The sequence below is a fragment of the Scyliorhinus torazame genome, chromosome 10 (genome assembly GCF_047496885.1).
Source record: "Scyliorhinus torazame isolate Kashiwa2021f chromosome 10, sScyTor2.1, whole genome shotgun sequence".
Lineage (NCBI taxonomy): Eukaryota > Metazoa > Chordata > Chondrichthyes > Carcharhiniformes > Scyliorhinidae > Scyliorhinus > Scyliorhinus torazame.
Genome location: NC_092716.1, coordinates 153,923,569 through 153,950,353, shown reverse-complemented (window position 1 = coordinate 153,950,353; position 26,785 = coordinate 153,923,569). Strand labels below are relative to the sequence as shown.

Here is a 26,785-nt window from a genome sequence, read left to right as displayed (position 1 = left end):
ACACTGCCTTAGGGACTCTTGATCCAGGCCACAGAGAGTTGTGTCTATGCCCCTAACTATAGGTAGTAGGGTTGCAGGATATGGGTGGCACAGTGATTTAGCACTCTTGCTTCAGAGCTCCAGGGACCTGGGTTCGATTCCCGACTTGGGTCACTGTCTGTGCAGAGTCTGCACGTTCTCCCTGTGCGTGTGTGGGTTTCTTCCAGGTGCTCCGGTTTCCTCCCACAAGTCCTGACGTTCTTGTTTGGTGAATTGGACGTTCTGAATTTTCTCTGTGTACCCGAGCAGGCGCCATAGTGTGGCGACTAGGGGATTTTTCACATTAACACTGAAGTGAGGTTACTGTAAGCTTACTTGTGACACAAATAAATATTATTATTATTCTATTCCTGATTATGACTACATTTCTCTCTTCTCCCCCCCCCCCCCCCCCCCAACCCACACACACACACACACACATAATGGCTCCCTGTACCTTGGTGCTGTAATCAGTTTGCTCATCCTCCCCACAGTCCTGCTCTCATCCACACGGAGCAGGAATCTCAAACCCGTTGGTCAAGGGCTGAGGCTCCTGCAACCCTACCTCCTGGATCCCTCTACCTGCCTCACTCATAGTCGCCACCCTCCTGTCCCAAACCACGGGCCAAATTCAAGGTAGTTGATCTAAGCCTGACTCCTGAAACACAGCGTCCAGGAAACTCTTTCCCCCTCCCTCATGTGTCGTAGTGTCTGAAGCTTTGTACAAGAGTTTAAAAGTATATTCTGTACAAAGTACTGAACACAATAGACTGTAATTTGTTTGTTGGGGAACAAAACCTAGGATGCTTCTCACGGTTGAAGTTTTATTGAGAGTGCGAGAAGGCACATTCCCAGGAATCCTGATGAATTTAAAAGGAAAACAAACGGCAGAAAGAATGGGAAAAAATTGTAAATATACAGTTTGGTTGAAATCTGAAGAAGAAAGTCTGTGCACCCAAAATAATGATCTCACATTTCTTTGTAAATCCTGTTGCTAACTTTTGCCTTCGTTTAATTGCTCTGTTTTGTCACCTTTTGCTCTTGAGTCGCCAGGTATCCTTATGATACCGTCACGTGGCTCAAGTCCGAGTAATGATCAATAATCCAATACACCGCTTAGTAAGATTTAAATCAAAGCACATTTATTACACACAGTAATCACTACTCATGCATAAATTCTACGTCTAAGCTACTTCTACGACTAACAGGCCAATACTTAAACTCGGAACTGGCCCATCAGGTCAGGGAAACAAATGGCCTTTCGTTCGGTTCTGAGCCTGCAGGATTCGAAGTTGGTACAGATTGGTAGCTAGGAGCGCCTATCTCGTAGCGAGCGTTGAAGTAAGACTTACTCTATTTCAGCGATGGCTGGACTGGGCACTGTCAAGGGTTGGTTCGCGTTGCAGAGTGACCAGGTCAAGAAGAACGATTTGAACTTGGACTCTATTCTTATAGTCCCCAGGGGCTTCCCGCCTTTTGGGGCGGACCCTGTACCTGGTTCCAAGTGATTGGACTTTGTCCCAATCGCTTGGTTCGATTTTCTCCAATGCTGGAGCGATTCCTTGATCGATGGGCGGTCTTGAGGTGGTTGTTCACCTCCCTTTGTGTAGGCTTCTGCTGGCGCCGAGGAGTCTGGGTTGGCTTTATGTGTCTAAATGTTGCTCATTGTTCCCGGGGATTGCTTATTACTATGCAGATGGCTGGTGTTTTGTTATGCTGATGGTTGCCGGTATCGATCTTGTCTGGCCTTTCCAGAGGTAAATACACACTCAACCCGCAGCTGCTTGTTTGTGCCCTGTTGGCTGACTTTCCCATCAGCCTTTGCCGTTCGCCATTTTAAATCGGGAGTTAGCCATTCTAAATCGGGAGTTAGCCATTTTAACTGGCTACAATCCGGAGTCACCTGTATTTTTCCCCACCTTTCTCTGTTGACAAGTTGTCGTTGGAGGCAGCAATAAGTGCATTGGATAAATTGACCTTTAATGTTAGTGAGTAGGTTTATGTCACTTCAGGGTGGTAGCTGGATCCTGCCTGTATTGATACAACAGAGCTCACCCGTGAGTGTAAATCGACAACGTGATTATGTTGCTGAACAGCAGCAATGATGATGGAAGAAAGGATAAAGTCTTGGAATGCGCATGAGATTTCTTGAAGAGAAAGCATTGATGTAAATACACTTTCCTTATTGTGGCTGACCAGAAATCTAGGAAAGGCCGACCACAGATACTTTGTGGAGATGCTATTTCAGAGGAGGATTCGGTGGTGGACAATGAAAGTGCTGGCTGGTTGAGCAGGATATGAAATGAAATGAAAATCGCTTTTTGTCACAAGTAGGCTTCAAATGAAGTTCCTGTGGAAAGCCCCTAGTCGCCACATTCCAGCGCCTGTTCGGGGAGGCTGTTACGGGAATCGAACCGTGCTGCTGGCCTGCCTTGGTCTGCTTTCAAAGCCAGTGATTTAGCCCTGTGCTAAACAGCCCTTGTTTGGGGATATGGAGAGAAGATGAGCTATAGTTTCATATACTGCATTTCAATCTGTCATTAATGGAACTGGAGTCCGATTGGAGGAGGGCAAGTATGTTCTGGGATTTAGAAGATTTGGAGATAAAACTGGCAAGGAGCCAAATGTGACAATTGTACAAACGCAGCTTGTGATTATATCTCTTAACTGGAGATTCGTTTTAGACCAACCAATTGAGAAACAGAAAGGCAGTGGCTTCCTGGACCAGATGGAAAATGAGCACTTCAAACTGTATGTGACTTGAGTGGGATGTAAATTGGTGAGATCTTTCAGGAAATATTGACCGGGGGAAAAAGGTAATTGCATGAGCTGTTAGTTTCTGCAATTTACACTGTATTAGGTTTAAGGATTTATTATTATGGCTTTTGTCCCTTTGAGTTTTCTAATTTTCAAGTAATTTCTTCAGAATGTAGATACCCTGACCACCGGATGGGGTCATCCTATTGGCGACAAGCTAAATGTCATTACGGCAGGGCCTCGGGGGCCACTACTTATGCAGGATTCCGTGTTTATTGATGAGATGGCACACTTTGACCGGGAAAGGATCCCTGAGCGTGTTGTGCACGCGAAGGGGGCAGGTGAGTTTAAACTTTGCCGAATTAATTACCTGAGTCATTTGTAAAATGAGAAGTTAGAATTTTACCTCCGTTCTTCAGTAAACCGGTTGATCCTTGATCTACTATCATAAGGACATCTGGCAATAAGAATTTATAAATTAACTCCCATTAGGAAATGTTCAATGATCAGCCTATTAAAAAATTAAGTTGTCATTAACTCCATCATTTAGAAAGACACATCTACAGTGTTTTAGTGATGAGTTTGCATCATCCTAAACAATGGCATTCATCCTGCACCACAAGACGTGTATGGAATTCCACGGGTTGTTTGAATTTGCTGATCTTTTCCCACTGAGCCTCCTTAAGCTTTTTGCTAAATTTCCAAATGGACAGTAATTTTCTGTAAAAGTGAGTGCTGTCCCTCCTTTTGAATAGTGCCTCTGGACTGTTCACCATTCTGGACATTTGTTAAATTTGACTCTAATTTGAGTAAACAAAAAACAAATAATGTAGCCGGTCATGTGATGGCCATGATTTAATTGTGCATCTTATGTCGTGTTCGACAATTAACCCCGAGTCACAGTAATAGTTGAATGTGACCAGTTATATTCATTTTAGACATCCTCCATTTTGCCAGGTTAGCGGTCACAAACTAGTTGGCCCTGGTAGTGCAGTGGTTATGGGTTTTGGGCCATTGGCCAAGAGATCATAGAATCATAGAATTTACAGTGCAGAAGGAGGCCGTTCGGCCCATCGAGTCCGCACCGGCCCTTGGAAAGAGCACCTTTTAAACCCACATATCCACCCAATCCCAGTAACCCCACCTAACACCTTTTTTGGACTCTAAGGACAATTTAGCATGGCCAACCCACCTAACCTGCATATCTTTGGACTGTAGGAGGAAACCGGAGCACCCGGTGGAAACCCAAGCAGACACTGGGTGGGGGGGGACGACGACGACGACGTGCAGACTCCGCACAGATAGTGACCCAAACTGGGAATCGAATCTGGGACCCTGGAGCTGTGAAGCAACAGTGCAAATCACTGCTACCGTGCCGCCCTATGCTTCCACCATAGCAACTTGTGAAATTGAATTCAGTAATTAGCCTAATTTATAGACTGGCACCAAAAGAGAGAATATTCTTTTAAACCTGGGTGTGCTTCCGATGTACTTTCGGGAGCAAATTGCACCAATTCCTGCCAGGAGGATTTCCCACTGTGGGTGTCGGTGTACAATGGGGAGGAGTGGGGGTGGGGAGGAGATGTGGATTTCCAGCCCATTAATCGGATGCAAATAGTGATTTGCATCCCGCCTGCGGTGACGTGTAACTCACTGGCCAATCTTGTTTTTCGGCCAGTGCCCCATTCTCTGCCTGATCAATGGAGAATCCACCCCTGCATCTGGTAAAGTATCCCATAGACTAAACCCTCAGTTCAAGAAACATTTGTCTTGCTTTCGTTTGTATCTTCCATTGCAAATCCTTGGGCTATATTCTCTCCTTTCCCACTGACACACCATTGAACCACTTTTTAACTACTAACTCATAGTAAATTGTCCAAGTTTAGCTTGCTGATTTCCTGTTTCTCTCCCCACCGACCCTCAGTGCCACTCACCATGTTGCTACTGCTGCTCCCAGCTCTCAGATAAGTGCAGGTGACCAAGACCAATCTTCAGACCAGTAGACCACTCTTCTGACCACTCCCATTCCCTAATTCCCTAGTGTCTCTCTTCCTGAAATTCCTCCATATTTCGTGACCTCTCCACTCCTGTTCCCTATGTATTTCGGAGCCCCAGACAAGTTCTGAGACTCCACAAATGTGATTCTCAATCGATTCCTAAGACTGCAGCCTTCTGACTGATCTCCATACTGTCATAGCTCTCTGCGGTTGAGTGAGATCAGAGTATGAGGCTTTAACATCAGCCTGTGGTATCACAGTGTGGGAGGAATGGATCAGTGCACCGTGGCAGGAAAAATAAATAGCTGATCTTCTGGGCTGCTGGAAGCAACTCGCCAAGCAGTACCCCTGATTCCAAGAACGCAAATTGTAAGCGATATCAACCTACAGATAAATTAACAGACCGCAGCAGTTCAAATGAAGCTATACTTGCACCCTCCGACATCGACAACTATATACAGGATACCCCAATATTCCAATCCACAGCAATCAAAGACCATAAAATACATTGTTAATTTGAACCGAGTCCATGCTTCTTAACAAAGACGGCTGCCTCCTTCGATGCATCAAAGTAAAAGTCCTTTGCATCATAAGTGACACGTAGTCTTGTCGGATACACTATTCAGAACCAAACTCTCTTCTTGTACAATTGGCCTTAATCTTGTTAAAGGCTGCCCACTTCCTCACTAACTCCACTCTTCCACCGAAGTAAGCTGCTCACCATGCCTAGTCAGTGCTTTTTCCATACCCTCTAGTACCTCACCATGCTTTTTCACCGATTCAGTGATTTTATCCAGTTTCACCCAGACAGGGTCCTGGGCCTCAAACTTTTCTAAGTTCTCTGCCATCAGTTTCCACTGCTTGTCGAAGTCGGCATCAAATTCCTTGGCCAGCACGCTAGCCAGCTGTTATCAGGGAGGTTTCCATCATCTATGCAGCCTCTACATTTTTTCCATGGAGAAGCTGCGCAGTGCCTCCAAAATCGGTCGACATGTTGCTTTTTGTGATTGTTTATTCCGTTTTTCGGCATTAGAACGGTTTGGGGATCCTTTATACTTCACAATAAATATTTTCATGTGAAAATGTCCTGGAAAACCGGGCTCTAAAATACCGATCCTGGTGGGAGCTGTCTAGTGAGCGTCCTTGCCGGATGTCCGATTGTAACTTTGTCGTGTGTTTTCCCATCCCAAAACCCTCGACTTCCTACCGATCAAATATCTGTCCGACTCGCCAGTCTGATTTGTCCAATGTATATGAAGGTGAAAATCACTCTTGATTTTGCTGCACTTTGTACTTTTTGACTCTTGTAAAAAAAAAAAGAGAGAATTTAGAGCTTTAATAATAATCTTTATTAGTGTCACGAGTAGACTTACATTAACACTGCAATTAAGTTACTGTGAAAATCCCTTAGTCGCCACATTCTGGCGCCTGTTCAGATACACCAAGTGACAATTCAAGACGTTCGATTTCCCCGAACAAGCACGTCTTTCGGGACATGTGGGAGGAAACCGTCGCACCCGGAGGAAACCCACGCAGACACTGGGAGAACGTGCAGACTCCGCACAGTGACCCAAGCCGGGAATCGAGCCAGGGTCCCTGACGCTGTGAAGCAACAATGCTAACCACTGCTACTGTGCCACCCTTTATAAGATGTTGTGATCTTTTAAACTGTTGTCTTTGTGCTGCAATTCATTGAACCTTGAACACGTGTTGGGCTTCTCAAGAGTCTAAGAACAGAAGAAAAGGAAGTAATCTTGCATTGCTTGTATACAAGGGTCAGAATTCTCCGATTGTTTTAATTCTCTTTTCCCGTCAACAGCATACCCCCACCTGCGGGTTTCCTGGCAGTGTGGAATGGTTTCAATGGGAAATCCCATTGATAAACAGCGGGACGATTGAATCCCACCGGCAATGTATGGCGCGTGACTGAGAAACACATGGCTGGGGGACTGGAGAATCCATCCAAGGTTGCTAAAGTGAAAATTGAAGCTGAAAATCATTGAACTTTACAAATGTCTTTTAAAATTTATTTCAGGTGCCTTTGGCTTCTTTGAGGTGACTCATGATATCTCGAAGTACTGCAAGGCCAAATTATTTCAACCAGTCGGAAAGAGAACATCTGTATCGGTCCGTTTCTCAACAGTTGGTAAGGGTTCCTCCTCCTCGTCCTGCTCCATTTTACTGTCACTTTTGTCTGACTACCTTTTTGTGACATGTATAAGATTCCTTTTTGAATTAAAACAGAGTATGGTGATTCTGTTATTCAGTTTGTAATCCAGAGGTCTAAGAATTTTCAATTCCGTTTGTGGGGGGTAAAGTATAACTGTGGTCAGCAAGTGAATGTAAAACTGTTGGATTTTCTTAAAAACTCAGCTGGTTCATTATTATCCTTTTGAGAGAAGGAAAACTGTCACCATCATTCGGTCTGTATGTGATTTGTGGCTGATTCTTAACTGCCTTCTGAAAGAAAATGTTTTTTTTTAATCCTATAAAAGTACAAATTTCAAAAGACATTTAGAACTCGAAAGGTTAATTTGCTCTCTTTCACTTCAATGATGGGTGCCAGTGGCCAAAGCACTAGCCTTGGCTTTTTCTTTGTGTAAATTGCACTTTGCTGCTGTTGTGAGTAGTTGACTTTGAATGTTCACCACTCAGTTGTACCAAAGCCGATACATAGGGTGCGATTTAACGGAGTCCCACGTTGGGCGTGTTTAGCCGGGTGATTCCTGGCGCTTGCAGCGCCGAGAATGACCCCGCTGTTAAATGGGATTCTGCTTCATTTCTGGGCCTCGGTGAGGAACACCCTGCCAAGGCCATACTGGTGTGAGTTGTTAAACTAAATGCTTTAAAAGTGCTTTTGACAAAGAGTCACCCAGACTCGAAACATTAGCTGCCTTCTTTCTCCACAGGTGCTCGTCAGACCTGCTGTAATTGTCCAGTATTTCCGTTTTTGTTTTTAAGAAATGATGGTCCATTACTCTTCTAATTTTATATATAGAGATTAAAAAATGAATTTGAAATGTGTTACAATGCAACACTTGACATTCCAATCTGAGGCATCAACTGCTGCCCTTGTATGGCTCCAAGAACTACCAATTCCCTAAACCCCTGTTGCTCCACAGCAGGCCACCCAGCACCATGTTACATCATATACTGCACAGCAATTTAAAAAAAATAACAGCAGCTCCAAGGAAGAACAACCACTTCATTAATTTGTATTATATGACAATAGTTCTTTGATCATATACTCAAAGCCAAAACTTGGCCTTATTCTGTAGCATTCCAGGAGGACAGATACTGGATATCCATAGAATCCTACCATGCATAAGGAGGCCATTTGGCCCATCAAGTCTGCACCGATCCTCCGAAAGAACACCTGACCTACATCTACTCCCCCGCCCTATCCCCATAACCGTGCACATTGATCATGGCCAATCCACCTAACTGCATGTCTTTGGACTGTGGGAAGAAACCGGAGCACCTGGAGGAAACCCATGCAAACATGGGGAGAACATGCAAACTCCACACAGACAGTCGCTCAAGGCTGGAATCGACCCCAGATCCCTGGTACTGAGGCAGTAGTGCTAACCACTAGCACCGTGCCAAGAGCATTGCTATATTTGGATAAGTCTTCAGCTGATGTCACATCGACTGAACAATTTATGCAAGAATCTAATCTACCCTTTAGAGATTTGGATCTTAAACATGGTTATCTGAAATCAAAACGCCATCAGCCTTAATTGGTTCCTAGTAGATGCTCAAAGCTTCAAAAGAGAAATTGTTTTTGCCAATAGACTAAATTGTGTATTCCGAGATTAAGCACACCAACCCGCCCAAACCAGATGGTGTTGGCCTTGACTGGGTCCCGCAGATGCTCAAAAGCTTCAAAAAAGAGAATTTGTTGTTGCCAAAAGTCAAAAACTGTGTATTCTGAAATGAAGCACACCAAAACCCTTTGAACACTCTCAAACCAGTTCCTCATCAATTTGGACTAGTGCTGAAAATGGGAACCTATGGCGTAAGCAGTTCAACAACTAAAGGTAGTAGTAACAACAGAACCGCAACTGAGCACCACCTTGTCTAAAAGACAAATGCCGTGTGGCCAAGTCATGGAATGATTACCCATGTGGCAACTTCCTAATAACCACCTTAAGGTAAGAACATGTCATTCTCTCAGCTGGGCTAGTGGTTTCAGAATAGCATTGGTATAGGCTTGACTGTGGTTGTTTGTAAATAATCGCATGCGGTAGGGGGAAGAATATTGTTCTTCAAGATGTGCTGTGTTTATCGTAAAGGCTGGCATTCAGTTATGCTTGGGCCACAGTGATTTCGATGCAGTTTACCTGGGATGTAGGTGATGGTTTATTATGTTGATGCACCAGAATGTAATTCAGAAGGTGCTTTGAGCGTGGCTGCCTCCAGGTGCTCTTGAATCTGACTTCCTGCAGAAATAGAAAATTAGTGATGTTTAGCTCATGCTCCATGTAGAATTCCAGCAGATGTGGGTCATTATCATTGTCATTGGCAATGTCATGTCTGCCTGTGACGTCTTGCCAATGCTCTTGTCGTTCCCAATTATCATCCAACAGGGACGACCCACAAACACAGAAGCTCCAAGTCTTATCGTCCAGAAATAAAAGCAGTTTTCCACAGCATGCTTGAAGACACTTGCCCTTGTGGCCTGACACTCTGGGCAGTGATTTTGTCCTAGCAGATCAGTGGAACAGTTAAAATCAATCTTACAAAAGAAAACTACCACAGATGTGGCTGGCTTCTCAACCAGAAGAAACTAAGCTTGATTTGATTAAAATGAAATTAAAATCCAAAAGCTTCTTCTCTAACCTGCGAAGCGATCAAGACCACTACAACACCATTTAAATGGAATAGGTGTAATTCCAGCTGAGGTCTGTAAGCAGGGAGGAGGTGTGATCCTTAATAGGCTTGTATATCGGTTTTCAGCATGCTGGGTGAAGAGACGGTGCTGCAAAAACCTTTTGCAATTGGGTGATGTACCCCTCTACACGAGAGTAAAGTCTGATTTGTTCAAACTATGGAAATGTCACCTTGCACCAGCAAAGTATTGACCAGAAGTGCTTCTGAATAAACTTGTTCTGACAATAGCTGAAAACCTTCCTGTAGGTTTAATAAGATTTGGATGCAATATATATGGCTTTTAGGCTGAGATAAATGCAGAAGTGTAGAGAACAAAATGTGAGCCTTTATCTGCTTTTGTGGCTCTCACCAGGGTGTTTGTTACAGACCGCTGAAATTAACTTTGGAAGAAACCATCTGGATTGGGGTACACTCCAAGTTTCCTCGCTGTTCTCTGTCTACTGCATGCCAGAAATATCTGATCAAGTGCAGTATAGCCCTCATGAGACAACTTCCCTCCCTATCTCCAGTGGTATTAAGCCAAGGTATGTTTTGGCACCAAACCTTTTTTCTCTTTCTTTCAATATCATGTTTCAGTTGCCAAAGGCAGACGTAAAGAGGGCACAGACATCCACTTTTGAACACGCTCTTCAACCTGCAGTGACGACAGGCATATACCAAAACTACAGAAGAGCTTATTGTGGAGCTTCTGTTTGCTGATTTTTGCCCCTTCTGGCAGTTATTCTAAACTGTTTCTCTGAGGTAGAAAATGCCTTTGGTCTAATGACTAGCCTAAAGAAAATAGAAGTGCCATACCAACCATAAAAAAAATACATTTTGAGTACCCAATTACTTTCTTTTCGAATTAAGGGGCAATTTGGCATGGCCAATCCACCTAACCTGCACATCTTTGGTTTGTGTGGGTGAAACCCACGCAGACATGGGGAGAATGTGCAAACTTCACGCGGATAGTGACCCAGGGCTGCCCTGTGCCATACCAACCATGACCACGAGTCAGGATTGATAGCACCAAACTCAATCTAGTAGAACAGTTTAATAATATTATAATAATCTTTACTATTGTCACAAGTAGGTTTACATTAACACTGCAATGAAGTTACTGTGAAAATTCCCTAGTCGCCACACTCCGCGCCTGTTCAGGTACACCGAGGGAGAATTCAGAATGTCCAATTTACCTAACAACGCATCTTTCGGGATTTTTGGGAGGAAACTGGAGCATCCGGAGGAAGCAAATGCAGACCCAGGGAGAACATGCAGGATACGCACAGACGCAACTGGGAATCGAACCTGGGACCCTGGCACTGTGAAGCAACAGTGCTAATCACTGGCACTGTGCTGCCTACCATGCAGTTCCATGCACTGTCATCCCTCTTTGAGTGGGATGTTCCCAATAAGTTCATTTGTTTTGCCTTGATATGTTAATATTTTGAAATTACATGATGAATTTTGCTAAGACTCCTCCAGTTGTCAAACTGCACTATTTCCCTTCTTGCAAACTCAATGAACATGTCAGAATCTATGGGCGCGATTCTCTGGCATGTTTCTCGGTGAAGTGAGACGGTCTACCGTAGGTTAGTGGTGGGATCTCCTGGTCCTGCTGCTGTCGTGATTTCCCATTGAATCCACCCCACACCGCCAGGAGACCCGGGATCACCTATCTAGGTGGTATTATCTCAAATGATGCCACTGTCAACAAGGACATAGAAAATCTATCGTTCAAGGCCAACAGCCCCTCTGGAAACATGTCTCGAAAAACGATTCATTCTGCATCTCCCAGTAAGTATACAGCGTGATTGTCATCACCTTGTATGGGTCAGAATTGTGTACAGAAAATAAAATGACTACTGGAGCAATTACACTGGTGCGGTCTTCAACCTATCGTGAGCATCAGATGGGAGGACAACATACTAACAATGACTCTGGGGGGGGGGGGGGGGGGGGGGTCTTCAATGTGCCCAAGATCGAATACATTGTCCTACAAGGGTAATAGCAATAAGCCGAAAATGGGAGGATTTTGAAATGCGCAACCAAGGTGCACCTCGGAAATGCTGTAAACGCTGGCTGAAATGGCAGCCCTCTGGCCGACATTGACCAATGGGTTTGGGGGCAGAAGGCTGCTGACCGGCAGCTGGTGCACAACAACCAGGAAAGCAACTTCCAAGATTGAAACAAACATGCAGTGACTGCTGAATAAAACACAGATAATGGAAGGAGTCCACTTATACCAGAGTTCCTTCAAAGAGTTCCCAACTGCTCAAAAGAGCCTGTAGACCAAGAGTTGTTTACGTAAGGCACCAGTGATCATGCTAACTGCCACAGGAATGAGCGTTCTCACTATCTTTGCCTGCACAGAATCTGCTGTTGTTGTCATCAGCTTGGGAGGCACTGGAACTAATCAGTACCAGCTACTGTTGATGCTCAGATGTGTTGGCTATTCAAAAGATTAAAAAAAAAATTATTGTGGTGTTAATGAGCGTTCTCACTATCTTTGCCTGCACAGAATCTGCTGTTGTTGTCATCAGCTTGGGAGGCACTGGAACTAATCCAGTACCAGCTACTGTTGATGCTCAGATGTGTTGGCTATTCAAAAGATTTTTAAAAAATTTATTGTGGTGTTATGTTGGTCTCTTCATTGGTACTTTTGTTGCTGACTAGTCTGATCTATTTGTAGGGGGCGAATCGGGTTCTGCAGACACTGTCCGTGACCCTCGAGGATTTGCTTGTAAGTTTTACACGGAGGACGGAAATTGGGATCTAACCGGTAACAACACCCCCATCTTCTTCATCCGGGACCCTTTCTTGGTTAGTAACAACAGGAGATGGACGTTAAATGCTAGTAGTGATATTGGTTCAATTGATTGATGTTACAGAAAATACTTTCTTGTCTCTATTTCTGCATGCATTTCTCGAGCTTTTCAAATGTTGTTTTTGGTTGGCTGATCATTTATAGGTTTTCCGGGTTTTATAAACATGTACATCTTTATTTTAATCTAAGAATTTATAGATGGATCTGTTAGCTACAATGTGTAGGGTTAAAATGCTTGAATTGGGTGCCTGCCTTCTGAACATTATCTTCAGCTTAAAAGATAGTCTGTCCTGAATTTTGCAATTGAAAATAATGGTAAAGCTATCAATGCTCAGTATTCTTAAAGAATAGGCGGCACGGTGGCGCAGTGGTTAGCACGGCGCCGAGGACCCGGGTTCGATCCCAGGTCACTGTCTGTGTGGAGTTTGCACATTCTCCCCGTGTCTGCTTGGGTCTCACCCCAAGATGTGCAGGGTAAGTGGATTGGCCACGCTAAAAAGAATTAGGCATAGTAAGAATAAACCGGATAGCAACTTCTAGTGGCTGTGTATGCACAGTTAAATGTCAAGCAAGCAATTGCTGCTCGGGTTGTCCTGCTCCAGATGTTTTTGCCTGTATTGGTACCTTGCCAAGAAATTTGCCAGTAAGTTGAGATATTTATGTGACGGATACCTACTAGACTCAGCAGAAAAGTGGGGTCTTTTCCATGATTGATTTTTTAAAAAATTCTGTGCGCTTAGCTATAGTTATTGTAGAACAAGCCCTCGGGTACTGAAGAATAAACTTTTGTAAGGCGTCTCATTCCTTCAGATTGTTGGAGGTTAAAAATAAGTTAACTTTTGTCTGTGTCTTATTAATCCCATCATTTTCTCCCTCTTACTTTCTTTTCTGTACATGATTTGATGTGAATTAACTATGGTACACCATGTTCAGCCACTGCAGTAGCATAGCGGTTAGCACTGTTGCTTCACGGCGCCAGGAACCCGAGTTCGATTCCCGGCTTGGGTGACTGTGCGGAGCCTGCATGTTCTCCTCGTGTCTGCGTGTTTCCTCCGGGCCCTCCGATTTCCTTCCACAAGTCCTTCTGAATTATCCCTCACTGTACCCGAACAGGTGCCGGAATGTGGCGACTAGGGGATATTCAAAGTACCTTTCATTGCAGTTTTAATGTAAGTCTACTTGTGACACTAATAAATTGGCTTGTGACACGAATGAATATTATTAAGTTTAAGTGTCTCAATAAGATATGGATAACCAGAAGTTGCTTGCCTTTCACACAGTTCCCATAACCACTGTACAGGGCACCATGCTGTTTTGACTCTCAATAACGCAAGTTCTGGTACAAAAAGCACACCAGCCCTGTGGGCAGTTGTTCGTGTAATGAATGGTTGTCACCATTCATTCTCTGCTAACAGCAACAAGGCGGTTGAGGTGATTGTGAAGGATTGGGGCTGAACTGAGATGGACACTGGGACTTTGGTGTTGTAGGTGGGATTATTTGAGCTGAGAGGGTTCGCAGGTGAGGGGAGGAGAGGGGCAGTTTTGGGAAGAGTTAGGGGGGAGTTTCATTATGTGAGGTAGATGGGTCTGGGAGGGTTTGCAACTTTGTTACAGATGGGAGGTCACCCACAAGCAAACGGCTGGGGGGTGGTTGGCAGCGTGGGTTTTGAGGCGAGGAGCTCTTTTGAGAGGAAGTGGTTGGCAGCTTCTGGGAGGTGAGGGGTAGCTGGCTGGGAGTAATTCTTGGTCCCATTCATGAGCGGGGCTGGCGACCATCTTGGGTGGGCTCTGGTTTTAGGAATTGGATTATGCCCCTCAGTGGACATGGCTGATATGCAGGGGTGGGGGGCGGTGAGAGGCCCCTCTTCGGTTGATAACGTGGAATGTGCAGGGATTGAGAGGGATGGAAAAGTGGGTGAGTTTTTGCCCAGTTAATAGTCTTTATTGAAGGGCTTGAGGGCTGATGAGCTACTGCAGCAGGCCCATTTGCAGGTGAAAGACTAGATAAGGCTTTGTAAGGTCTGGGTTAGTTAGGTGTTTCACCCTGGCTTTGATAGTAGGGGCCGGGAGAGTAGCGATACTGATTAACAAGAGTGCAGTCCACCCCCGATATGGATTCTCATCAGTTGATTCTGGGGGAGTGGGGGGAGCTGTCTGGGGTGCAAGGTGTTGCTGGTGAAGGGGATGTGGGGAGTAGACCTGTCGAGGTTTTGAAATCTGGGGAGGGGGTACACTTTTTTTTTTCCCCAGTACACAATGGGCAGGATTCTCCGTTAGCTGACGCTGAAATCGGGAAAGGTGATTGGGAGGAGAATCGGTTCTGACGCCAAAATCGAGGCACATGCCGATTTAATGCCAGATCGCAATGCCCCAGCACCTCGACAGTGGCGTCAATGCGTTTCACTCAGCACGTACAGTAGACACCGTTTGCATATCATTAGCGGGCTTGATCCCGGTATTTTCCAGGACCTCCATGATTCTCCGCCTCGGATGGGCCGAGTTCCCGACGGCGCGGTTCATGTGTGCTTTCAAAAATCATGAAACTGGCGTGGCGGCTGCTGAGGGAGAGAGAGTGGGTAGAGAAAGTGTCCAACATCGCCATAGTTTGCTGACAGTTGTGCTGCTGGCCGGGGGGCTTGATGGGGTGATCAGGAGGTGGGCTAGGGCAGTGTTTTCAAACTTTTTTTTTCCGGGGACCCATTTTTACCAACCGGCCAAGCTTCAGGACCCACGCCGGCCCGCTGGCCAATCTTCGTGACCCACCATTTTCTCTTACCTCGTGCCTAAAAGCACGTAATGTCGACCTAAAAGCACGTGATGTCGACCTTCTGGGGCCATGACCTGCACTCTGCCTCCCTTCAGGCAGGAAGATTACATAGAATTTTAATTGTGTCTCTGATGGCACAAATTCGCAGACAACAGCCGCAGCAGCTGACCTTTAACAAGGCCGGCTGTGAGGGGCCTAAAAAATCCACGACCAATTTTGAAAAAAAAAAAATGTGGCAGCACTGCACAAGCATGCCCGCTCATCGGTGTGCGTGCACAAATCTCTGCGCATGCGCACCGATGAGCGGGCACACATGCGCAGAGCGGCCGCATTTGTTTTTATATGGTCGTGGCCTTTTTGAATGCCCCTTTCAGCCGGCATTGTTAAAAGCCAGCTGCTGCGGCTGTTGTCTGCGAATTTGCGCAATCGGGAGCACCGCGATGGACAGCTCCGCGACCCTCTTGACAGCCGCCCACGACCCAACAGCTTGTCACGCCCCCGACTTTGAAAATGCCTGGGCTAGGGGGTCGGGGTGGACGGGCAGGGAACAGCATTGCCACAGCCTGCAAGGCAGCCATGCAGCAGCGCAAACTGCTAACATCCCACTTTGAACTTAGTGCCACAGGCCATATAAGTGTCCTCGCCCCTCCCAGGGCTCTCTGGCCTCCGCAGACCCATCAGCTGTATGGGCGCACTCAGCACAACCAGTGCCATCTTTTTGGCTGGGAAAAGTGTGTGGGGAATGTAATATGTATGTTCGGCTGCAGCGTGTCAGCCTCCCGAGTGTCAATCACGGACCCGCTGAATCCTGCACCGTTTTCCATTGGAATAGATTGTGTTCCACATGGCACCGGTGCTAGATCCTCAACGGAAGCGGAATCGGTCCAAGCGGGGCAGCAGTTTTTCTGTTCTGAAAGTCTGCGAATTCTGCATTGGCGTCAACGCCGAGTCTCAGAAATGGAAAATCCTGCCCAATGTGTACTCTTGGATTGATTTTTTTTTTCATCATGGGGAGGAGGTCCTTGTTGGCGGGGTAAGGAGGGGGGGGGGGCGGGGGGGCTGTTGGCGTGGTATGGAGGGGGGGGGGGGGGGCTGAGTATTCGGTGATCGTCATTTCTGATCATGTCCCACACCTGGTGGATGTGGTTTTGGAGAGGGGGCTGGCATGGTGGTGGCGTGGAGTTTGGATATGGGGTTGCTAGTGGACATGGGGTTCTGCATGAAGATAGCGAGGGTGATAGATGAGAATGTGGAGTTTAAGATAAAATGGGGAGGTCTCGCCGTTGGTGCTGTGGCAGGCTTTGATAGTGGTGGTGATAGGTGAGATAATCTCACAAAGTGCAGGTTGAGAAGGAGGCATGGGAGGAGTGGCAGAGGCTGGTAAATGACATTTTGTAGGTTGATAAGTATTCGGAACATCCCACCCTAGAACCTTTGGCCAGCAGGAAGGTACTGCAGACACCATTTGATCTGTTGGCTACAAGCAAGGCGGTGCCAGTTGAGGCGGCCAAAAGGAGCAATGTACAAATATATGGAGAGACTGGCCAGCTTAGGCGACAGGCGGCCTACCAGGAGACTGTTCAGATAAGAGAGGCGAGTGGGTGTTGGTGTCTGCTCCGGAGAAAGTGAATAAGGTGTTTGGGGTGTTTTGAGAGTTTTATCAAAAGCTGTACAGGTTAGTTGCTGGGGGATTATTCAGATATGGTGGAGTTTTTGGAGGGATTGGGGTGTCATATGGTGGTGGTGGAGGAGGATAGGGAGGGGTTGGAGGAGCCACTGGGGATTGAGGACATTCGGGTGGCCATGGGGAAAATGTGAACGGGCAAGGAACGGGGCCAGATGGGTTCGGTGAAATTTAGTTTGCAGACCGGCTAGTTCTACTGTTGGTGGAGATGTTTTGAGGATGCGGTCGCAAGGAGGGTGCTCCCGGAGACGATGAGGCTGGCTTCCATTTTGCTTCTATTGAAGAAAGATAAGGAGCCGATAGAGTGCGGGTTGTACCGGCCGTTATCTCCTACTAAATATGGATGCCAAGATTCTTACTAAGGTGCTGGCAGTCAGGTTAAGGGAGTGTCTTCGGCAGCTGGTTGGTGAGGACCAGACATGGTTTGTAAAAGGCAGGTGGTTCAATTGATCAAGATGAATATTTTACCACGGTTTCTATTTTTATCCCAATGCCTGCCAGTGTTTTTGCCAAAGGTGTTTTGTTTTATGGGGGGGGGTGGAATGTTTATCAGGATGAGCAAAGTAGCCAGATGGTGCTTCAGAAAAGTCCGCAATAGGGTGGTCTAGCTCTGCTGAACTTGATTTATTACTAGGCGGTAAACGTGAGAAGATGCTGGGCTGGTACGGGGACCGAGAGAACTTTGGGTTAAGATGGGGACGGGGTTGTGGGTGCTGGTGACAGCTCCGCTCCCATTATCCCCAGGGAAATACTGGGGCAATCCGGTGGTGTTGCCAACTTTGACGATTTGGAGGCAATGTTGAACCGGCTAGATTAGATGCAAGGTTCCAGGGCTGGGAGGACAAGGGAATGGTAGGAACGAAGGATTTGTTTCTGGATGGGCGGTTTGCGATTTTGGAGGAGCTGACCGAGAAGTATGGGATCTCACAGACCAAGACTTTCTGGTATATGCAGGTGTGGGATTTTTGGAGAAAGATCTTTGAGGTTCCAGGTGATGCTGTTCTCCTTGCTGTTACAGCCAGTGCTGTGGGTGGTGGGCATGGAGGAAAGGGGTACCTCGGGTATTTACGGGAGGATTCTGGAGGAAAAGATGGTGCTGCTGGAGGGGGTTAAGGCTAAGTGGGAGAGTAGTTGGGAATGGCGCTGGAGGAGGGGGTTTGGTAGTGTTGCTCCGGGTGAACGCCACAACTTTGTGTGCGAGACTCTGGTTGATTCAATTAGAGGTGGTGCATAGGGCACAATTAACGAGATTGAGGATGAGCTGGTTGTTTGGGGGAGTAGAGGACATGTGAGGGAGGGGCCCGGCCAATTATGTTCACATGTTCTGGTCTTGCCCTGAGCTGGGGAGGTTTTGGGGCTCGTTCTTCAGCACAGTGTCGGCAACCTTGCAAATAGATTTGGGGCCCAATCTCCTCGGGGCTATATTTGGCGTGTCTGTCCTGCCAGACCTGCAGACGGGTGTGGTGGTGGATATTTTGGCCTTCGCCTTGCTGATTGCTCGCAGGCAGATCCTATTTCAGTGGGGGTCAGCTTCTGTATGGCTGGGGGACTTGGTGGAATTCCTGCACAAAAAGTTCACCCTGATAGGGGCGATGGAGAGGTTCTACAAAAGACGGCACCGTTCATTTATATTTCAAGGAGTTAAGAACAAAGAAAATTACAGCACAGGAACAGGCCCTTCGGCCCTTCCAGCCTGCGCCAATCCAGATCCTTTATCTAAACCTGTCGCCTATTTTCCAAGGATCTACTTCCCTCTGTTCCCTGCCCGTTTATATATCTGTCTAGATGCATCTTAAATTATGCTATCGTGCCCGCCTCTACCACCTCCGCTGGCAAAGCATTCCAGGCACCCACCACCCTCTGCGTTTTAAAAAAAAAAAAAAACTTTCCACGCACATCTCCCTTAAACATTCGCCCTCATGTTGAAATCGTGACCCCCTTGTAATTGACACCCCCACTCTTGGAAAAAGCTTGTTGCTATCCACCCTGTCCATACCTCTCATAATTTTGGAGACCTCAATCAGGTCCCCCCTCAACCTCTGACTTTCCAACGAAAACCATCCTAATCTACTCCACCTTTCTTCATAGCTAGCACCCTCCATACCAGGCAACATCCTGGTGAACTTCCTCTGCACCCTCTCTAAAGCATCCACATCCTTCTGGTAATTAGGCAACCAGAACTGCACGCAGTATTCCAAAAGTCGCCAAACCAAAGTCCTATACAACTGTAACATGACCTGCCGGCTCTTGTACTCAATGTCCAATGAAGGCAAGCATGCTGTATGCCTTCTTGACCACTCTATCGACCTGCGTTGCCACCTTTAGGGTATAATGGACCTGAACTCCCAGGTCTCTCTGTACATCAATTTTCCCCAGGACTCTTCCATTGACCGGATAGTCCTCTCTTAAATTAGATCTTCCAAAATGCTTCACCTCGCATTTGCCTGGATTGAACTCCATCTGCTATTTCTCTGCCCAACTCTCCAATCTATCTATATTTTGCTGTATTCTCTGACAGTCCTCCTCGGTATCTGCAACTCCACCAATCTTAGTATCATCTGCAAACTTGCTAATCAGGCCACCTATACCTTCGTCCAGATTATTTATGTATATCACAAACAACAGTTGTCTGAGCACGGATCCCTGTGGAACACCACTAGTCACCTTTCTCCATTTTGAGACACCCCTTTCCATCACTACTCTCTGTCTCCTGTTGCCCAGCCAGTTCTTTATCCATCTAGCTAGTACACCCTGAACCCCAGACGACTTCACTTTTTCCATCAACCTGCCATGGGAAACTTTATCAAACGCATCACCATCAGTTGCTGGGGGGGGGGGTTCTTTTTGTACTGGTTGTCTTTGGGGCGGGATGTGTTTTCTTTGTTATGTATAAAATATTAACTTAATAAAAAATTTGCAAAAAAAATAAAAAATTAATTTTGTAGTTTAATATAAATAGATGCATTTCCAGAGTGATTATATTCATCATTTTCTCTTTACAGTTTCCGTCATTTATTCACACCCAGAAGAGGAACCCACAGACCCACCTCAAGGATGCAGACATGACCTGGGACTTTTTCTCTCTTCGTCCAGAGACACTTCACCAGGTGAGAATGTTACTTCACAAAGTTCCCAGAGTGGCCAATCCTTCAAGCAATGCGCTGTATGAGAGCAGGCAGTAATGTGCAGTAAAGCCTGTATTACGTATTTGAGTTTCTATGGAACCAGCATTGTGAAGGGGCATTTACCTTTTTTTAAGCTGGCTAGAAGGTAACATTTCCTGAGTGAGGCATTTTTAAACAAAAATGTTTTAAATAGATTGAGTCCATGTTTATTCTGAAAGCCTGAATGTGGCTTTGTTTAATTTTTGTGTCGAAAGCGGCAGCGTGTGCTACTCATGCCAGATATTTGCTTTGTGGCCCTGGTCCTGCGCTCTCCCGATGGTGTGGTGATCTCGCATGAGGAGGGGGTGCGTGGGAGACTAAAGAGGGGTACATGCAGGGGCTGCAGTGCAGGACCGGGTCATCATGTAGGCCGTTTAAGCATGGGGGTAACCGCCATGTTAACAAGTCTGCCTTTCACCCCCTATGGAGAATGGATTTCCGTTTCCAACCAGGAATGTTATCTGCCTACCTGCCCAGCCTTGTGGACGCCATGAGGCTGCACAAGCAGGAGCTGCTTGGGGAGAACCCTGCACAACAGGAGCACGGGCGAGCCAGTGAGGACGGAGAGAACGGCCGTTCAACAGGCTGAGAAGATGAGAAGCTGGCACCGCATTAGGCCTCATGTATACTGGCAGCGCCTGTCATTCGAGGACTTGCCGGACGAGTGTCACGCCGAAGACTCCGGCTGAGCAGGGGAACTGTGCGACATTTCTGCCTCCGTGCACAGCTGCATCCGTGCCATTACGGAGACCCTGTATGCCCAGGCGGCGAGTACATCAAGCTGAATATGGACCGAGCCCACCAGGTTGCCCGGGCAGCAGAGTTCGGCACCATTGCTGGGATGCCCCAGGTGTACTCGACGGGGCGTATTTCCCCTACGAGCACCACCACAAAAGGGGCTGGCCTTCACAAATCTAAAGGACTTCCCACTCGATGAACATGCAGTTGGTCTGCTGCCGCCAGTTGCTCATCATGCACGTCTGTGCTCAATATCCAGGCGGCATGTACAGTGCCTTAATCCGGGCACATTCCATGGCACCTGACACTTTTAGAGGTGCACCCCCGGGTGAGGGGTGTTAAAGTTAAATTTGCAATATAGCAGGGAGAGAAGGAAGGTCACTGGGATTGTGAAGGGAGGGCAGGAGGAAATGCAGATGGGGTAAAGGACCAAAACAAAACTCTAGGCGACCCAGACTGAAATTGACATAGGGCAGCACGGGAGCATGGTGGTTAGCACAATTGCTTCACAGCTCCAGGGTCCCAGGTTCAATTGCCGGCTTGGTTCACTGTCTGTGCGGAGTCTGCACGTTCTCTCCGTGTGTGCGTGGGTTTCCTCCGGGTGCTCCGGTTTCCTCCCACAGTCCAAAGATGTGCAGGTTAAGTGGATTGGTCATGCTAAATTGCCCTTAGTGTTGGGTCGGGTTACTGGGTTATGAGGAAAGGGTGGCGGTGTGGGCTTGGGTAGGGTGCTCTTTCAAAAGAGCCGGTGCAGACTCGATGGGCCGAATGGCCGCCTCCTGCACTGTAAATTCTATGACCTGCACAGCGACGTCCTGAAGATGCAGTTCAGGTGCCTGGACCACTCTGGAGAGGCCCATCAGTATAGCGCAAGAAGGGTCCCTCACATCGTGGTGGCTTGCTGTGTCCTTCACAACTTTGCCCAGCAGTGGGGTGAAGCGCTGGAGGAGGGGGATGAATGGCAGGCCTCACCCACAAGGAAGATGTGGAGGAGGGCCAGGATGGGCAGGGCATGGGCCCTGTTGCCACTGGAGGTAGCACCATGTGTGCGCCTGGGCTGTCGCGCACGGGATGCTCTCATTGCCTTCCGGTTCATCAACTAGGGGGCCTGGCCATTAGTGGCTCAAATCCCTCCCTCCGGACACCAGCACCCTCCTCCGTATTTCCTACCTGCCAATGCGGGCCCTGGGTTTGCAGTATCAGCCGGTCCGATTCATGGGATGGGGGATGATGACTACTTGCTCTGCGATGAGCCCTGGTGCTCCATATCATTGGAAGCAGTCTGACCCCTGCCATTGGTTGCGCACTCCACTGTCCGCCTGGGTGATCCCTGCATGCGTGCGTGCTATTCCATGTCACGGTCCATCAAACCCCTGGGGTGGGGTGTGGGATGGGGAAGTGGGCGGGACTGGGCAACCAGGCGGTGTGCGCTGGCCGCCCTAGAGGTCCTGACCTCCAACATCCACATCTCACACCAGCGGGCTCCAAACTCCCCCTGCCTCCCCACTCCTCCCAGCCCAGCACACCACCTACCCCCACCCCTCACACCCTTCTGACAGAGCACAGCACAAGATAGTTCGAAACATTGGTGAAGAGATGTTTATTGTGCCATTTACAGGTTAGCGCTCGAGGCTGGGCATCTGTGTGCTGCAACCCCGCCATGGGGTTTTATGTCTACCTTTTCTGGCCATAAGGCCCTAATGCTCCTTTTTAGGTGGTTCGCCACGCGATACATCAGGAGTGGAGGCGGTCTGCTGCGACTCTTGCCTTGTGAACTGGGTCCCCTTTGGGGGCTGTCCTCTGGAGCGATTGGGCCCGGTTGTCTTGGGTGGTGTGGCGCCACCCTGTTTGACCCACTGCACATTGGATGTGCCAGGGACAAGTGGGGGGGATTCGGAGGCCCTGAGTTATACCATCTCTACAATGCAGGAGGAGGCCGTTCGGCACATCGAGTCTGCGCCGACCCTTGGAAGAGTACCCTACCTAGACGCATGCCCCGAACCTATCTCCGTAACCCAGTAACCCCACCTAACCTTTTTGACACTAAGGGGCAATTTAGCCTGGCCAATCCATCTAACCACATGTTCAGACTGTGGGAGGGAACCGGAGCACCCGGAGGAAATCCACGAAGACACTGAGAAAGTGTTAACTCCACACACACTGTCACCTGAGACCGGAATTGAATCTATATCTCTGGCACTGCAAGGCAGCAGTGCTAGCCACTGTGTCATTGTCCTGGCACCTCCCCTGCGGGAGCCACAGCCATGGGTCCCATCACCTTCTCCTCCCTTGGGGTGGCCGATGGCTCCTGGGCTACTTCTTGGGACGGGCACGGTTGGAGCGAGCTCGGGGGCTCCGCTGTCACCTGCCAGTCCTGAAGGTCCATTCTCATCGACCACGGGGACTATGCCATGTCCCTCTAAGACAGCGCCACGTCCCTGTGTGTCTAGTTCGGGTCAGCCAGCGCCAGGCCACTGCAGTTCACGCCCATGGCCCGTTGTGACTGGGCCAAGCTCTGGAGCGCTGCTGCACTGTCCAGGTGGCCCTGGTACATGGCTGCCTGTGCCTCGGCCACCGCCCACACAGGCCCCCAAGCCCTGGAACTCCTGACCCATGGCTGACACCGTCGTACCCAATGCCTCCACTGCAGATGGAACCCGTGCGGTGTTGGTCTGGGTGGCATACATGGTTGGCACCGCCTCCTCCAGCAGGCAGTTGGACTCCTCCAACTGCACCTGCAGGCGATGGATGGTGCTGACACTCCCTCATGTAGACCCCCAGCTCTGCGCCTGCATCTCCAAAATTGATGGGACTGCCGTTTCCAAAAGGGAGGGACCCAACTGGATGGCAGCCAGTCCCTGGGGTCGGACCACCATCTGACAATCCGCCCCTTCTGGGGTTCCTACCTCTACCTGATGTGCCACCGCACATGTGTGGTGCGCACCAGATAGTGCCCCAGGAGCCTATCCACTAAAGTGTCAAACTGAGGTGGGTGTCTCTGGGTGGTGTAGGATGCCTGGTGACACCAATGCGAGAAGTCCGTGTAGCCCCAGGCGTGCACTCCCAGGTATCGCTGGGTTGTTGCTGGGGGCCCATGTCGCCAGAAGGTCCCACCTCCTCACCAGATGAGTCTTGGCGTTGCCGCGGAGGACGTCTGATGGCCCCGCCTCGTTGCCAGGTGATCCTGCAAGACAAAGGACAAGACTCCGGGCAGCCGGCCATGGCGGGCACTATGGGTGTTGGCATATTGTGCAGGGTGGGATGGGTGGGGTTTGATTGCCCCCTAAGGAGGGGCGGGGGTGTGCTTTGGGGGTTGGTGGCAGGGACATGGTGGTGGAGGTGGCTTCCCCTAACCTATCTGGGGGGGATTGCTCACCCTCGCCCAGCACTGCCTGCCAGTCCGGCTGGGTATGGGGGTGTAGGATGTGGGTGGTGCCAGGGGCACGCAGGTGGTGACTCACCCAGGCCACCCCGAGGAGGTTGAGCAGCTACTTCCTGCTCTGCTGCCCGGTCCTGGATTTAGCGCTCACTGCCTCTGCCACCTGCACCCAGGCCCGGTTTGGGGCAGTCTCCTTTCCACTGTTGCTGATTTTGATGAACGGAATACTATCCCATCAGAGTCGCCAATAATTATTTTTATTCTCTTTTTTCACATATTTTCTCCCGCATTTACACCCATCAACAACAAACAATAATCAGCAAGATATGTCAATCCCCATAACAAACAACGATCCCATCCGCCCACCAAACCCCAAACATCAGCCCGCATGTTTACATAAACAAATGACAAAAAGGAATCATGGATTACCCATAGTCACCCTTAATCTACGCAGCCCCCCCACCCCCAAACTAATGTTTGATGTTATCCAGTTCTTGAAAGTGCATAATAAATAGTGCCCATGACTTGTAGAACCCCTCCGAGCTTCCCCTCAGTTCGAACTTAACCTTCTCAAGGGTCAAGTATTCCAACAGGTCCCCCTGCCACGCCAGGGCACTGGGTGGAGAGGCTGCTCTCCATCCCAGCAGGATCCGTCTTCGGGCGATCTACGAGGCGAAGGCTCTGACATCTGCCTCCGCACCCGTTTTCAACCCTGGCTGGTCCGACACCCCGAATATGGCCTCCCACGGACCTGGGTCCAGTTTCACACGCACCACCTTGGAAATTACCCTAAACACCTCCTTCCAGTACTTCCCTAGCTTTGGACAGAACCAAAACATATGAACGTGATTCGCCCCCCCTCCCCCCACCCCGCAACGCTCACACACATCCTCTACTCCTTCAAAAGATCGGCTCATCCTCTCCCTCGTGAGGTGCGCTCTATATACCACCTCCAGCTGTATCAGCCCCAACCTTGCACATGAGGTGGAGGCATTCACTCTCCGGAGCACCTCACACCAGACCCCCTCCTCTATAACCTCTCCCAACTCTTCCTCCCACTTTGCTTTGATCACTTCCAGTGGCGCCTTATCCTCTTCCAAAATAGCTCCATACACCGCTGACACTGCCCCCTTCTCCAGTCCCCTTGTCGTCAACACCTCCTCCAGCAATGTGGAGGCCGGTTCCTCTGGGAAGCTCTGTATCTCCTTCCTGGCAAAATCCCGAACCTGCATGTACCTAAACACTTCTCCCTGCTCTAGCCCATACTTCGCTTCCAGCTCCCTCAATCCTGCAAACCGACCCCGAAGAAACAAATCTTTTAAGCGTCTTAATCCCCCTCTCTTCCCGTTTCCGAAAACTTCCATCCATCCCACCTCCCTTGCCCAAATCTGTGGTTCCCCCGAATCGGCATTTCCCTTGACCCTACCCCCAACCCGAAGTGTTGGCAAAACTGTCTCCAGATTTTCAATGAAGCTATTATTACCGGGCTTCCTGAATATTTCCCTGGAGCTATCTGGAGCGGCGCTGTTGCTAGTGCCTTCAGCCCCGGCCCCCCCTGAACAAACTCTCCTCCATTCTGACCAACTGAGAATCAACCCCTCTGACCCAGCTCCGCACTCGCCGCACAGTAGTACAACAAGTTCGGGAGACCCAAACACCCTGCCTGCCTTCCCCTCTGTAGCAGCACCTTTCTCACTCTGGCCACCTTCCCTCCCCATATGAATGAGGTAATCCTTCCCTCAATCTCCCTGAAAAAAGACTGGCAGGAAAATTGGTCGGCATTGAAAAATAAACAGGAATTGCGACAACACATTCATTTTAACCGCCTGTACCCGACCCACCAGTGACCGAGGAAGGCCATCCCACCTTGCCAGATCGGCTTTCACTCTCCCCACCAAACTAGTAATGTTGTACCTGCGAAGCCTCCCCCACTCCCGGGCAACCTGCACCCCAGATACCTAAAATAAGTCCCTGCCCTACGGAATGGCCGCCCCCCCACCCCCGGCCGAGACACCACAAAATACTCACTCTTGTCCAGGTTCAGCTTGTAGCCCGAGAAAGACCCAAATACCCGCAGTAGCTCCAATATTCCTCCTATCGACGCACTCGGTTCCGACACATACAGCAGCAAGTCGTCGGCATATAAGGACACCCTATGCTCTATTTCTCTCCCCCCCCGCCCCCCCCCCCACTATTCCTTTCCATGCTCCCGAACTTCTCCATGCAATGGCCAACGGCTCAATCGCAAGTGCAAACAGCAGGGGGGACATAGGACATCCCTGTCCCGTCCCACGATGGAGAGAAAAGTATCTCGAACTGATATTATTTGTGCGGACACTCTCCTTCGGCTCCTTTATATATAGCTTTACCCAGTTCACAATCCTTCGTCCAATCACAAACCGTTCCAACACTGCCATCAGGTACCCCCATTCTACCCGATCAAACGCCTTCTCGGCGTCCAATGCCACAACTGCCTCTGTTTCCTTCCCTTCTGCCGGTGCCATAACGACGTTCAAAACCTCCTAATGTTCGAAAACAGCTGCCTCCCTTTCACGAACCCCATCTGATCCTCCCCTATTACC

The 26,785-nt window shown here is 48.6% G+C and overlaps 1 protein-coding gene across 1 annotated transcript in view; it reads left to right on the top strand.

The window, feature by feature from the left end:
* Positions 1-26,785, top strand: part of cat (catalase) — an 84,204-nt gene that overhangs the window by 17,352 nt on the left and 40,067 nt on the right. The window contains exons 2-5 of the mRNA XM_072518842.1: positions 2,945-3,116; positions 6,808-6,918; positions 12,337-12,467; positions 19,925-20,029. Coding sequence (XP_072374943.1) covers positions 2,945-3,116; positions 6,808-6,918; positions 12,337-12,467; positions 19,925-20,029 — 519 coding nt within the window. The remainder of the gene's footprint in view (positions 1-2,944; positions 3,117-6,807; positions 6,919-12,336; positions 12,468-19,924; positions 20,030-26,785) is intronic.